Here is a 14516-nt window from a genome sequence, read left to right as displayed (position 1 = left end):
TTTCCATGGCACACACCTGGTTACATGGCAAGAAACTCATTAGGGTTGTGCGGTGTGTGTGGGGCTGATGGATGAATGTTTTGGGGATTTATCTGGCTGATACATTTTCTTTTGTTACCAAGGTGAACCTGCCTATTAGTTTTTGTTTGATTTACCCTCCTAAGATGAAGAGCATGCTTCATGACTTAACTATGCCTTTTTTTCTTTTTTCTTTTACTTTCACAGTGCACAAAGAGTTTTGTTTGATAATGTCTGTCATTTAAGCAGCCCTGCACAATTGGAACTGAAAACGCTACATCTCATTTTGTCAGAAACAATCGCAAACTGAGCTTCTCCACATTAAAATGGGCTCTGGAGAAAGCCATGTATTTGGGACACAATCAGATAAAAAGTCCCTAAAAGGATTCACCGAGATAATCCAGTCTAAATTCTTCTTTTTCTTTTTTGAAATGACGTCATATTGCTGGCAGTAGAAACTCAATGTGACATGAGAGATTCCACTATCAGCAATAAAAATGGGGAACTGACTGGACTGACAAAAGCTTGACTGACCTGACACCAGTATGCAAGATTGCACCTACCTCCAACCAGATGTGACAAAAGGGTAGATGTACGTATGTATGTATGTTTTTTTTTCTTTACGGGAGCGGAAAGGTGACAGCAGCATCCTAGTCTGCATGAGCTTTGGGCCTTGCCGACTTAACCTTTTCATTGCCACTTTCTGTGTCTATGAATTTACCAGCGGTGTGTTATTTATGACCTTGTATTGTTTACATTGCAAAGGTCACTGTGAGTAAGTGTGCATACAGATGCACTGTGCTAACATCTACATCACTTTTTCTACAGCAGAGGGCTGTTCATGTGATTTAATCACATGATTTACAGCAGGACACACCACTCGCTGATGTGTGTGTTTTATTTTGTTTTTTTTAACACAGGGTTACAGGCCTGGAGTGGAGCTACTCCAGGGGAGAAGCCCTGGGATTTTTAAGAGAGAAGGTTCAACTTTATTGCGCATCTCTAATTGTGTTAAGTTGACACATGGCAAGGGTCATGTGGCAAAAGAGAGTTTTTCGGGGCTGGCTTTCATTTTTTAAATTACAGGTGGATTAGTATGGAAGGAGAGACTGCGGTGCAGATGCAGAGTGAGACCAGGAGAGAAGGCTTCAAGAGGACCAGTGAGAAACAGGGACCATTTCCAGCACGACAACCCAGAGAGGAGTTAAACCTAAACCTACACATGCGTTGGAATGGAAACTGAGGGATGAAGGGAGTGTGCAAAGCTCCAAGAGTGACAGTGCAGAGGGAGATCAGCAAAGGAATTATGACTCTGTAAACAGCACAGACAACAGGAACCATGACAGTGACCGGAAATGACTGACAGCAATTTCCCATGAATGACCACCTAATGCTGTTTCACTTTGCCATACACAATTAGACACTCTGGAGAGGGTCTTTCCTTTGTTGTCATTTGCATGTGAGAGCTTAGATCGTGAGGATGATTGGAGATGAACAAAGGGTGGTGAGAGAATAGTGAAGTGAGGATGCACAGTGCCAACCTTCTGTTATGTTGGTTTCCAGGAACACCAGTTACGTTCCTGGGTCAATTTGTCCTGGGACATGTTTACTCATCCAAAAGTGTCAGAAACACTGACATTGATTATTTTACAATTTCCTTTTATAATTTTGATTTTTTTTTTTTTTTTCCGTTTTCTGTAGTGATGCAGATGACATGTGACATCTCTTCTGTTCTGGGTCAATCTGAACCGTAACATGACAGGAGGGTAAAGTGTACAATAATGCTGATGTGATATACACAATGTCAGGAAAGAAATTCTGTTATTAATGTGATTCTTAAGGGTGATTGAAGAATCAAAGTGTGGAATATCATGGAAGAATTTCTGTCATTTATGTATCATTAACATTATTTTATTGTTGCCTTGTTGCCACTGGATTTTAGCATGCCTCACACTCTGCTACTGCTCACCGCTTGTCTGCAGGCTTTATTAAATGGACAACTTCCACAACACATGTTTTCCTCAGGATGAATTACTGTAGCTTCTGTAATTGTCTATCTTTTTTAACATAGCTCCATCATGAGGTCAGTATTTAGTTTGCACTGGAAATCTGATGATTCCTGACGATATGCCATTCAGAAAATGTCATCATGCTATTCTGATAACAGGCATTATAACAGGTCACAGGAAACATGCTAAAACTAGCATTTTCCTGATTGAACAGCTGTGTTTAAAAAGCAACCCCACAGAGGTATTAGGATGATTTCACACCGTTAGTCATGTTGAAACTACATCTACATTATATTAAACTTGTTTTAACCCCATTTGCAGGAACCAGGCAGATCTGCAGTATGTGAAGAATTTTCAGCTTCAAAATGACCAAGTGAGACATGGCAGAGCTTTGCTCTATGGCCCAGTCGGTGCTGGGAAGTCCAGCTTCATCAATTCTGTCAGCAATGTCTTACGGAGAAGAATAACCTGTCCAGCTTTGACCAACGCAACAAATGAGGAGAAAGGAAGTTTCACCAAAAAAGTAATTTCCTTTTATTTACACTTGACTTGATGTATGGAAATGTAACAAGTGAAACTGTAACTAATAGTAAAATATTAGCCTACACACCATTTTAAAGATATAATAAGTAATTAAAACATTTTGATTATGTTTAAAACAAATCGTATCTCCTCCCAAGTTGTTTGCAAACTTCTTTTTGGTCTTTCAGTATGAAAGCCACAACATTAAGAAGGATGCAGGGCAGTTTTACCCATTTGTCTTCAATGACCTGATGGGTTTGGAAGAAGGGAGTGGACGAGGAGTGAGAGTGGAAGATGTCAAACTGGCCATGATGGGACATGTGAAGGAGGGTTATAAGGTACAGTCATCAAACTATGAACATTGTTTACTCTTTAAGTAAAACTCTCAGATTTTCTTCAAGTTATTTTGTAATCAAAAAAGTAAATCACATATTGATGAATTTATTCAAGTTTTTTTTTTAAAATACAGACATGCACAGTCTTTTTCATTCATGCTGTTAATGAGATTCTTGTTAATGTATACAATGAGTGTGGGTTCACTGCTTATGATCTTTGTAACATATTGCAGTTCAACCCTGCGTCTCCATTGTCCACGTCTGATTCTGGCTACAACCCTTCACCTTCTCCAGAGGACAGAGTTCATGTTGTGGTTTGTCTCTACTCTGGTAACACGACAGAAATTAACAGCTCAGTGTTACAGAAGATGAAAGCCATCAGAGAGGCAGCCAGCGACTTGGGTAAGAGGGGACTGAGTGTGTAACAGACTTACAGTGCATTTAAAGAACATCTTGACTATTTATTCTAACACTTTACTTGTAAAAGTAAACAAATGCATGTGCATGAAAAACATTGCTGACGTTCTGCATTAGACTCGCTTGTCTTAAAACTTCTTATAACAAAAGTTTTATAACTATACCTGGTTAGATATGGACACAGTCTCTGCTGAAAGACAATCCTAGTGTTTCACTGAATCACTGGTATTTGTTCAAACTGTATGTATAGTCAACATTCCCATCAAGTTAACCCCAGACTAATCAGAAAACATCTCATATTGCAGGTATTCCCCAGTTAGCTGTTCTTACCAAATTTGATGAGGCCTGTCCTGAAACTGAAAAGGACCTGAAGAATGTGTACAAAAGCAAGCTTGGGAAGAGAAAGGTGAATTTTGGGTGAAAAAAATTAAACATTGCTGACCTGAACTCAGATCTTTCAGTAATTTATTGTTTCTGTAAAAATCAGATGGGAGATCTGAGCTCAAAACTGGGGATCCCGCTTAACTTCATCCTTCCTGTGAAGAACTACAGTGAAGAAACACAACTGAATGACGACGTCGACACTTTGATCCTGAGCGCACTGAGAATGATGATTGACCTGGGAGAAGACTTCATTGACTCTAAATTATAAACTGACACATTCCTGACAGTTTCAGACATACACACTGATGTAATACACTCGATGAATAATACATAATCACAGTATAATAAGAGTCACTTTTTCCACACAGACTGATGTTAACTACCAGATAAGATAAAACTCAGGAAGTTGTTACTGAAAGCTGATATGACTGAGTGTGATTAAACTGAAAAGAAACACAAGTTTCATCTCTCTCTTTTCCTTTCTTCATAACGACTAACATCACAGAAATATATCGAAGAACATTTATAATCAAATCAAATAAAGCTGTCATTGTCTTTGCAGATACATTTCACACATGCACTCCAGCAATGAGCTTGTGTAGCCATCACCCAGATCTGCATGTTGGAATGCAAATGTGCACTTAAGATAAATAAATGTCCCATACATTTGCATTAAACCTTGTATGGTATTTAAGTCTGTTGTATCCTTTTTAAAATAAGAATTATACAATTAATAAATATTTCTGAATGAGTTTTCTTTCATTTTCTGTGAAGAACATACAACGATCAAGCATAACATTATGACCACCTGTTTATATCTTGTTGGTGCCCCTCTTGCTGTGAAAACAATGGTTTCTTATATCTGGGGGTAGAGAGTTCCACAGCCTGGGAGCAGAGCAGCTGAGAGCTCTGGTTCACATGGTGGTGAGGCAGAAGGAAGGCACAGCAAGCTGGATAGATGAGGAGGATCGAAGTGAGCAGGCAGAAGAGATAGGGCTTAACAGATCAGAGAGGTAAGGAGGAGCGAGGTTATGAAGCGTCTTGAAGGTGAGCAGAATTAGTTTGTACACTATCCTGAGTTTCACAGGGAGCCGGTGAAGTTCATGAAGAACAGGTTTGATCTGCTAATCAGAGTTCAGCTCGGAGTAAAAGATCATTAGTGACTTTAAGTAAAGCAGTTTCTGTGCTGTGACATGAGCGAAAACCAGATTGAAGTCTCTCGTAAATATTGTAATTAACCTGGTGTGAATGAAGTTGAGCTGCATTAACTTAACACAACAAACACTTCGCAGACGACCACACACACATACACAAGTTTGCAATAACACTAAGTATAATTTTTCTAACTAAAGATAATATTTTATTATATTGTATATAGTATTTTATTCTTTTCATCTTATTCAATTCCATTATTTTTCTTAATTTTTGCTGCTTGGGACTTTGCACTGTTCACTTTCTGCCATGACCCAAGAAATTTCCCATATGTGGGACTGATAAGGCTCATCATATCTGATCTTATCTTTGTGTGGCACTTCCCCTGTCTGACTGCACCACCTCATAGTTAACGTTGCTCACCCGCCATGTGACCATGAAGGGCCCTTGCCACTTGGTAAGTATTTTTGATCTGAAAGAAGGGAGTAGTTCAAGCACTTGAACTACTCTCCAGTCCCTGAGCTGCTGCTGCACCCACAGGTATGTAATTGTAGCATCAGATGTACAGCAAGCACTTTTACTCGCTTGGATTCCATTATGATTTCCTTTACTAACTATCTACAACCAATCTGATTATATCCTGTTTTCTTCAATGTTGAAAATGAAAATCTACTAGCAGCCCCATCATTTCTTTGTGTTTTGTGCTGATATGACTGAGTGATTAAACTGAAAAGAAACACAAGTTTCATCTCTCTCTTTTCCTTTCTTAATAACGACTAACATCACAGAAATATATCGAAGAACATTTATAATCAAATAAAATAAAGCTGTCACTGTGTTTGCAGATAAATTTCACACATGCACTCCAGCCATGAGCTTGTGTAGTAGCAGCCCCATCATTTCTTTGTGTTTTGTGCTGTGTTTTACAGGCCCACAGAGGAGGACAGCTCTGAGGCGGACGAGGACCATCGACAGTGGAGCTGGCCATCCTGGGGTCCCTGAAGAGGCCATGTCAGTCTCCAATGGAGCATTTCCTCCTCAGCCTTGTTCCTGCTCTGAAGAGCATGCCGCCTCAGACAAGAGAATTAGTGAAATTTGAAATGTATAAATTAGTTTTTGAAAACAGCGCAGCTGTGTTAAATTTGGAAACATTAGACCCAAACATTGGAGGCAGCTGGCTCTCTAGGGTAGAAACAATGTTCTTATGTTTCTCCTCCTTCTCCCTGAGGCTCTTCCACTTTAAGCTGGGTCCTTTTTATTCTTGTCTCTCTGTAAATATATTTTATATATTTATGTTTAATGTTTTTCTGTATGAGAATTTTAATATTATTTGAAATAAATTTTTGTAATGACTAATGTCAGTTTTAAGAAAGGCTGGTGACTTCTGTCATAGAGTCTGACAGCTGCGGGGATTATATACAAATATTCAACTGGTTCTATACCAGAATCAAACCAGGTCTAAATAAAAAAAGGACTTTATAAGATAGACCTTCTGAGTATCACTACAAAGATTACCAACAGTGGTCCTCATACCACAGTTTGATATCAGCAAACACCGAGAGCATACATTGATATGACACCACAGCCATGTTATCATTGCAAACACTGATAACAGCATAAATCGAATTAAATCAGGACTTGATGAGACCTTTCGAGTATCACTAGAAATAGTGATATTGATGACCCTGCACAGGGGACCCCCGGCTGAAGCTGCGTTCCCCTCCCTCGACCTGTTCACCTATAAGCCCCAAAGCTCCGTCTACCCCCCAGGGGCTCAGGAGGAGGACGAGGAACTTATTGCTGGGGGCGCAGTGTAACAATGTTTAAATGTTATTTTACAGTGACAGATTGATTACCTCTGCACACTGTTGTTATTTCTTTAAGATACATGTTTGGTTCTGCTGCAGGAAAAAGTGAGTTGTTACTAATGTAACACATTATTTATACTTCTTTTCTTCCTGTCACTGCTAAACCTCCATTTAGTACTATTTCTGGTACTAAATGGTTTGAATTTTTGAGTCTTTTTCAGTGATCCGTCTAACAGCCCAGCCCAATAAAAACTTTTTATTTTTCTCAGGAGGACTTTCCACTCTTCCTCCCCACTCCAGAGAATACCACTTGGTGAACCAGTTGATGACCTGGACCGAAGCTCAGAGTTACTGCAGAGAACACTTCACTGACTTGGTCACCATCTACAACAGCGACATCAACCAACTGCTTTTCTCAATTTCACCAAGGATCAATGCTTGGGCTTGGATAGGTCTCAATAATGATCCTTACAGCTGGAAGTGGTCCATGGAGGAAAAACTTTTTTATGTTGGCAGTAAACATGAATTTTTGATCTGGGCTAACGGCCAACCAGACTGTGTAAATGCAAAGGAATACTGTGTGGCTCTTCAGGGACAAACACAGATGAATGATAGACCCTGTGGAGACTCTTACCCTTTCCTGTGTTACAATGGTAGGAAAATAGATTTGTTGCCCTAGTTATCCTACAATTTTATGAGATTCATAACGTGTTCCAAAATTCATCCTTTTTTTGAATCTTTTACAGCCAAAAATACAAGTTACATCTTAGTGAAGGAGAGCCGCTCCTGGTCAGCGGCTCAGTCGTACTGCAGGACATACCACACAGATCTGACCAGTATAAGAAGCAAAGAGGAGAAATCCAACATCACGCTCACTTTAAACGGATCAGGGGTTCAGTATGTGTGGATTGGTCTCTACAGGGATCCCTGGGCCTTCTGGTCTGACAACACAAACTCCACATTCACTAACTGGGAGTCTTCTGAGCCTAATAATGGAAATTCAGTTGAGTACTGTGGAGCATTAAAATTAATGGCAGGGAAATGGGCTAATGGCAACTGTGGTGTCAGAATCTATTTTTTCTGTTTCACAGGTGAGGTCCAGAATGCAAACACTGTAAGATCCTGTCATCGTGTAAAACACTAATGTTTGTGTTTTATATGTGGTTCATTTTTAGCAGTGACAAAGCAAACAATGGTGAAAATGAAGCTTCAGTCAGAGGCAGACATGCACAGCACAGAGATCCAGCAGCAGGTTTCACAGCAGGTCAGCAGTTCAGTCACCAACACAAACTTGACACAAGTTCAAACTATGCTTCATGTTTAGAAGAATTTTATTATCATCGAGCTACAAATGAATTTTATTTTATTTCATTCATTCATTTCATTTATTTGTTCATTTCAGGCACAACAAAATACATATGTTGAACATAAAGTGCACAAAACAAAAAAAAAAAAAACATCATCTGCACATTTTGTCCAGCTGTCAGGCCTCATGCTGTCAGAAGGACTGACAGACTTCAGGATTCGTTGGAGGAAAGTCCAGAGTTACCGTGACGACCAGTCAAAGAAGCAGGATGTGGACGGTGGTTGCAAAACTGAAGTCTGACTGGACTGAACCACTTCATGTGTGAAGTTAATAACATGCTGTGCTGAGCTGTCTCATCCTTTAAATCTTTCAATATTTCAGAGTGTAAAGTTCCACCAACAGCTCATTTGTTCAGCTGCAGTTGTAGTTTGGTAGAAATTCTTTAGTCAGAGGTCCACTCACTAGTTTTCCTGATAGGCTCTAGTCCAGGGGTGGGCAATCTCAGTCCTCGAGGGCCGGTGTCCGTGCAGGTTTTAGATCTCACCTTGGGTCAACACACCTGAATCACATGATTAGTTTGTTACCAGGCCTCTGGAGAACTTCCGGACATGTTGAGGAGCTAATTTAGCCATTTAAATCAGCTGTGTTGGTTCGAGGACACATCTAAAACCTGCAGGGACACCGGCCCTCGAGGACTGAGATTGCCCACCCCTGCTCTAGTCTCTTGTTTTGTTTTGCAGGGTTTTTTTCAGCACTTTAGACACTGTTCTTCTTTGGATGCCACTGCACAGGCTTTGTCTGTGTGCAGTTTATTAGGATCCATAGTTCTGTTTCATTGTGACAGCAACCTCTGTTGACTTACACAGATGGTAAAGAAGAAAGTGAGGAGAGCCAGAGATCTGCTTGAGGAGGTCAGGTTGGACAAGAAAAAATGTACTGTTTATGTCTTTTTTTCCCACTTGTACTGTTTAATAACTGTATCTGCCATGAATGAGATTGGACAACTGATTGAACAATTAACATTTAACAATGAGACTATAACGGTCCCAAACCTTAACAGATAAGGTTTTTTTCTCTGTGGAAGTTTGAGGTTCATGTTAAATCAGAGGTTTTCATATACAAAAGGCCTGAATGTGATCTCTACAATTTAAAAAAGAGAAACAATGGTAGAAACAGGAAGGATGAGAAAAGAGAGCAGACTGAAATCTCCAGAGAAATCTATACATGTTTAGTTATACTGGTTTTGGGAAGTATCTTATACACATGCTGCTGGGAAACCAGGCAAATAACAAGAACACAATCTGAAATGAAAGCTGCCAAACAGCTGCACCACTGAGTCTATTTTTTTTTACAACATTCACCAAAGGTTTCATTTTCTTTTATGTGGTGAACGTCTTTGCTCTCACACACACACATTTATAAAAGGAAGGTGAATAAAGCCCCTCCCCCACATCACTCAAATGCAACAAACCAGGAAACAAGATGTTCTTCTTCTTCAGTAAAGAGAGATGCACAGATGATCAGACTGAGTTCAGACCAAACTAGCAGCTTCCTCTGAGTGATTCCAGCTACAGGAGAGAAAAGTGGAAAACTCCAACACTGCTGCTTCAAGCTGCTGACGCTCCACACACTGAATATGAGTTTGAGCAAAAATACACTCAAAGGAAGTTTCAGAGAAGGTAGTAGAGGAGGGAGGGGAGCCAGGACTGACTGTACTTCCTGTCTGCTGTTTTCAGCTTCACTCACAGACTCAATGGCTTCCAGATCAGAGGAGGATCTCTGCTGTCCGGTCTGTCAGGAGGTCTTCAGAGATCCTGTTCTTCTGTCATGTAGCCACAGCTTCTGTAGAGACTGTCTGAAGAGATGGTGGAGAGAGAGACCAACACATGAGTGTCCACTTTGTAAGGAAATATCAGTGCAAGAACCACCTTTAAACCGAGCTTTAAAGAACCTGTGTGAGTCGTTCTTACAGGAGAGAGATCAGAGAGCTTCAGAGGCTCTCTGCAGTCTGCACTCTGAGAAACTCAAACTCTTCTGTCTGGACCATCAGCAGCCAGTGTGTGTCGTCTGCAGAGACTCAGAAAAACACACCAATCACAGATTCAGACCCATCGATGAAGCTGCACAACAACACAAGAAGGAACTTCAGGAAACTCTGGAGCCCTTAAAGAAGAAGTTAAAGGTTTGTGAAGAAGTTCAAGTGAAGTTTGATCAAACAGCAGAACACATTAAGGTCCAGGCCCGACACACAGAGAGGCAGATTAAGGAGCAGTTTAAGAAGCTTCAGCAGTTTCTAGCAGAGGAAGAGGAGGCCAGGCTGGCTGCACTGAGGGAGGAAGAGGAGCAGAAGAGTGGGATGATGAAGGAGAAGATGGAGGCTCTGAGCAGAGAGATAGCAGCTCTTTCAGACACAGTCAGAGCCACAGAGGAGGAGCTGAGAGCTGAAGACGTCTCATTCCTGCACAACTACAAGGCTGCAGTGGAAAGAGTCCAGCGCTGCCCCCTGCTGGATGATCCACAGCTGCCCTCAGGAGCTCTGATAGACCAGGCCAAACACCTGGGCAACCTGACCTTCAACATCTGGAACAACATGAAGGACATGGTCTCCTACACTCCTCTCATTCTGGACTCAAACACTGCTCATGCAAAACTCTTCCTGTCTGAAGATCTGACCAGTGTGAGACGAGGAGGAGAGAGGCAGCAGCTTCCTGAAAATCCAGAGAGGTTTGATCATTTCTGCTCAGTCCTGGGCTCTGAGGGCTTTAACTCAGGGACTCACAGCTGGGATGTTGATGTTGGAGACAGTACAATGTGGTTCCTGGGTATCTTAACAGAGTATATACTGAGGAAAAGAAACAGACTTTCTGGATTATGGGGAATAAGGTTCTATGAAGGTAAACACTACGCACTCTCACCATCAGCTCCTCTCACTGCTCTCTCAGTTGAGAAGAAGTTCCAGAGGATCAGAGTGAATCTGAACTGGAACAGAGGAAAGCTGTCGTTCTCTGATCCTGATACTTACACACACATACACACCTTCACACACACTTTCACACAGAGGATGTTTCCATTCATTGGAATTATGGGTAAATTGAAAGTGTGTCCGATGAAGGTGTCAGTGTCAGTGGAGCAGATGAGTTGAGGACGGTTTTTAATAATGTATCAAAAAGTCTCCTCGCATTTCACTTTTTATTGTTAGATTTGTAGTGGTAATTTCCTTATAAACCAATAGGTTTTCCACTTTGTTCTCAGTGTTCGCCAGGTGATGATGTCAATTGCTTTTAGGACAGTCCAGCGATAAAATGAGTGCAAGGATTATTAATCACATTTTCCATTAAAAGTAGCAATTGCCACCTCTCTAGCTCTAAGAGCCAATTCCCACATATAAGAAATAGGATAGCTATAAGTTTATTGTTCATTTTGGGAATTTTTTGGAAAGTGTCAGCCAAAGTACACATGTCAACTGAGGTTATGAGTTATACTTTGGCATAATGATTACATCCTTTATGGGATTTGCATCAGGATTATTGCACTATAGAAATACAATACAGTGTTTCGTGCATTTACTGACATTGTTAGTAATCCTGTGTAGAAGCATGCGACTTTTCACTGTAGCCTTTGTCACATGGCAGAATTCGGTACTGCAGTTTGGTTATTTGACCACTAGAAAGCCCTGATAACCACTAATCGCTCATTTTGGCTGATAATGAAAAATTAAACCTTTCAGTTGCTTGGGATATAGAAATATACAGGATATTTCTTCCTGTTTTAATTGGCACTGTGGAATTTCATTCAACAAGAGGATTTAGTTGTTTTTTTACAGTGTAATTGATTATTGGTGTATGATGTTGAAGATTGATAATTGTGGAATTTTGTCATGTCATAATAATTATTTTCCCTGTTTTTTTTTTCTGTTATTTAGAACTACACATACCCATCCATACCCTAACCGGGCATGCTGATTGCCATGCACATGCCTGTTGTTCACTCACAAAAATACCATTATAGTTAGTTTTGGGAGTGACACCACTTCCAGAACTAGATGTAGTTGTTTTTTGTAAATAACAGTCTTTGAAACATGAGCATTATAAAAAGCTTGGTGGTCAATGTATAATAGAAACATGTTAAATAAAAGTTTAACACTTTGGTGCCACTGCAAAAACATTTAATGACTGTATAGACTCAGAAAACTTGTTGCCTCAAAGGTTTTATAGAACATACCTGCATGTCCACGTGTTAACTTTCTGAAAATTAAAGATAGGGCAGCTTGAAGATATCAAACATTTACATGTACAGTAGTCTGTGTGAAGCTTTAAATTGGAACATTTCCATATTCAGCATTTTTTTTGCAAGATCTCCAATTAGAGAAGGAAAGGTGATAATCAGTAAACTGGTTTTGTATTTGATCAAAGCCCAGAACATACAATAATAGTTTAGATAAAAGTGTGGTTCTACAGAGAGGTCACTCCCTTCTGGTTTCCTCATTTGATAGTAAAATATATGAAAAGAACAAACAAAGACCTTCTTAAAAGTCAGCTTCAGTCAACAGAGGAGAAGATAAGCTGTCAGGTAAGTTATGCATCATTAATTCTAAATTTAAATTCTTGTATATGTTTATATTCTAAACATTATTCCAAAACATATTAATGATTATTTAAACCATTTTTTAAAGACACAGTAGATTTGAAAAATTCAAAAGTAATTGGATATATTTATTTTGTATATGCATATAAACTATATACTAAGCAACTTAGACTGGAGATAAGAAAACTTAAATAAACATCTTTGATAATAATTACAGTGCAATATTGATCATGATGACTATATTTGTTATACAGAAGCAAAAAATGGAAGAAACCTGTTTATTGCTCATCCTGCTGCTCTCAGGTAAGTGATATTAATATCGCAAACATTTGAACTGAAACTTATAAACACACAGAGACTGACTGATGTCATTTGGGTAATCAGATTACATGTACAGTTTTTTTTTAACACATCAACCAAAAGCACAGTTAGAAAATCTTTATCTCCTCCTACCACAACACCTGCATTAATTTTAAATTATCTTCCTTTTTATTTAAAAAAAAACAAAGATTTATAGAATGACTTATCGAAGCTTTTTACATGAAAGCTATTCATTCTATTTTTAATGTTTTGGCTGCTGATACAACATAATTCCCCAACTTTGGGAATAAATAAGATTTTTTATTTTCCGCCTTATTCTTATTATTAATATTACTAACAACAAGCCAGTGTTTTCCTAGTGTCAGTCCCAAGCCCAGATAAAATGGTGAGTTACATAAGGAATACCAACACCAGTGCTGTTGATGGTTCCATTACAAACTGCTGGTCTTAAACAAAGGAGGAGAACAGGGGAAGGTGTGTAAATAGAGAGAGGTAAAGGCAGTATGGTGTGTGAGAGTAAGGATTTTAAATATAGGGACTATGACTGTAAAGGGAAAGAACTGGCTGATATGTTGCAGAGAATGAAGGTATATACATTGGTACTGGTATTAAATAAATTAAGTTATGTAAACTTGTGAAAAAACAGTGCTGCTAAATTAAATTGTTTTAATTAATTTTTTCAAGATGGTGCTAGTGTTCAAGCCGTCTATCTCTGTCCCTTCAAGTGATATTGTTTGTTTTATTTGTCCTAAAGGTGCTAACTCTCTGTATGTCTATGACTGCCAAACACTTTTGGATTTAAGCTTCCCCTGTTTAACAAGTGAACCTGAATGCAATCATGGAAAGCAGAGATTTCTGCCTCCACTGTTTCTGCCCGGTTTTCCTGTCCCAGCCTGCTTCTGCTTTGCCTCGAAGCTACCCCAATCAACAAGGCTTTGCCGACGCTGGGAAAAACCAAGCGGTCGACTGGTGAGACTAAAAGCTGCCTTCTTATGTCCCGGGAATGACAAAACTGTGATGTGGCCAGATCTGGCTACATCAAATACTGGACCTCTCCGAACATGACCTACCCCTGTCTGGTTCCTGTCGCTGGGATTACTGAAAAACAAAACTATGCCTGTGGCTTCCTCGACATCATCGGAGAGGAGTAAACATCCAGAACTTGGAGAAGCCTTGCTGGGCCCCTATTTCCACTACTAAGCCCTCGGCTTTTTCCACTAAGGATTAGCCTTGCTAATGTTCATTCGTTAGCTAACAAAATCTTTATTTTAAAGGACTTTTTTTTATTTATTTGGACCTTACGCTCCTAACAGAAACTTGGCTTAGAGCTCAACTGTTTTATGAATTCTTACCTTCCAATTATTTAACTTTGCTGAGGACGGGAAAACGGGGGGTGGAGTTGCGGCTGTCCTCAGGAAGAAACTAACATATAAACAACTTTCAACAAACTTCTACTTAAGCTTCGAAATCCTACTTTTTGAATTGGGGAGCCCAAGCCCAATACTGATTGGAATGATAAAGAGACCCCTAAAATATAAAAAAGATTTTATTCGAGATTTTTATTCTTTCTCAACAGGAATCATCCCAGGTTATGATCAAATTTTAAACACCTCCACTCCCACAGAATCGCTATTCAAATGTCTTGACAAAGTCAAAACCT

The 14516-nt window shown here is 39.6% G+C and overlaps 2 protein-coding genes across 2 annotated transcripts; both read left to right on the top strand.

Annotated features, from left to right (window-relative positions):
* The first annotated feature begins 512 nt into the window (after positions 1–512).
* LOC134624271 (interferon-induced protein 44-like) lies at positions 513–4064 on the top strand. The gene is made up of 6 exons (XM_063469234.1): positions 513–610; positions 2349–2550; positions 2738–2887; positions 3118–3286; positions 3607–3707; positions 3789–4064. Coding segments are annotated over exons 1-6 (789 nt in total). The 5' UTR covers positions 513–608; the 3' UTR covers positions 3954–4064.
* A 5573-nt stretch (positions 4065–9637) lies between these two features.
* LOC135932633 (nuclear factor 7, ovary-like) lies at positions 9638–11093 on the top strand. Its single transcript, XM_065470133.1, has one exon. The coding sequence runs from the start codon at positions 9705–9707 to the stop codon at positions 11091–11093; it is 1389 nt and encodes a 462-aa protein (XP_065326205.1). The 5' UTR covers positions 9638–9704.
* The last annotated feature ends 3423 nt before the right edge of the window (positions 11094–14516 follow it).

The sequence above is a fragment of the Pelmatolapia mariae genome, linkage group LG3_W (genome assembly GCF_036321145.2).
Source record: "Pelmatolapia mariae isolate MD_Pm_ZW linkage group LG3_W, Pm_UMD_F_2, whole genome shotgun sequence".
Taxonomy (NCBI): Eukaryota; Metazoa; Chordata; class Actinopteri; order Cichliformes; family Cichlidae; genus Pelmatolapia; species Pelmatolapia mariae.
The sequence above is the reverse complement of the archived record's forward strand: the minus strand, read 5'-3'. Positions and strand labels throughout refer to the sequence as shown.

What these genes read in the sequence shown, in the direction of transcription:
- LOC135932633 (XM_065470133.1), top strand. Translation starts at nt 9,705, where the DNA reads ATGGCTTCCAGATCAGAGGAGGATCTCTGCTGTCCGGTCTGTCAGGAG.
- LOC134624271 (XM_063469234.1), top strand. An exon ending in ATGTGAAGGAGGGTTATAAG is followed by an intron (nt 2,888 to 3,117) that starts GTACAGTCATCA and finishes AACATATTGCAG; the next exon opens with TTCAACCCTGCGTCTCCATT. An exon ending in AGAGGCAGCCAGCGACTTGG is followed by an intron (nt 3,287 to 3,606) that starts GTAAGAGGGGAC and finishes CTCATATTGCAG; the next exon opens with GTATTCCCCAGTTAGCTGTT.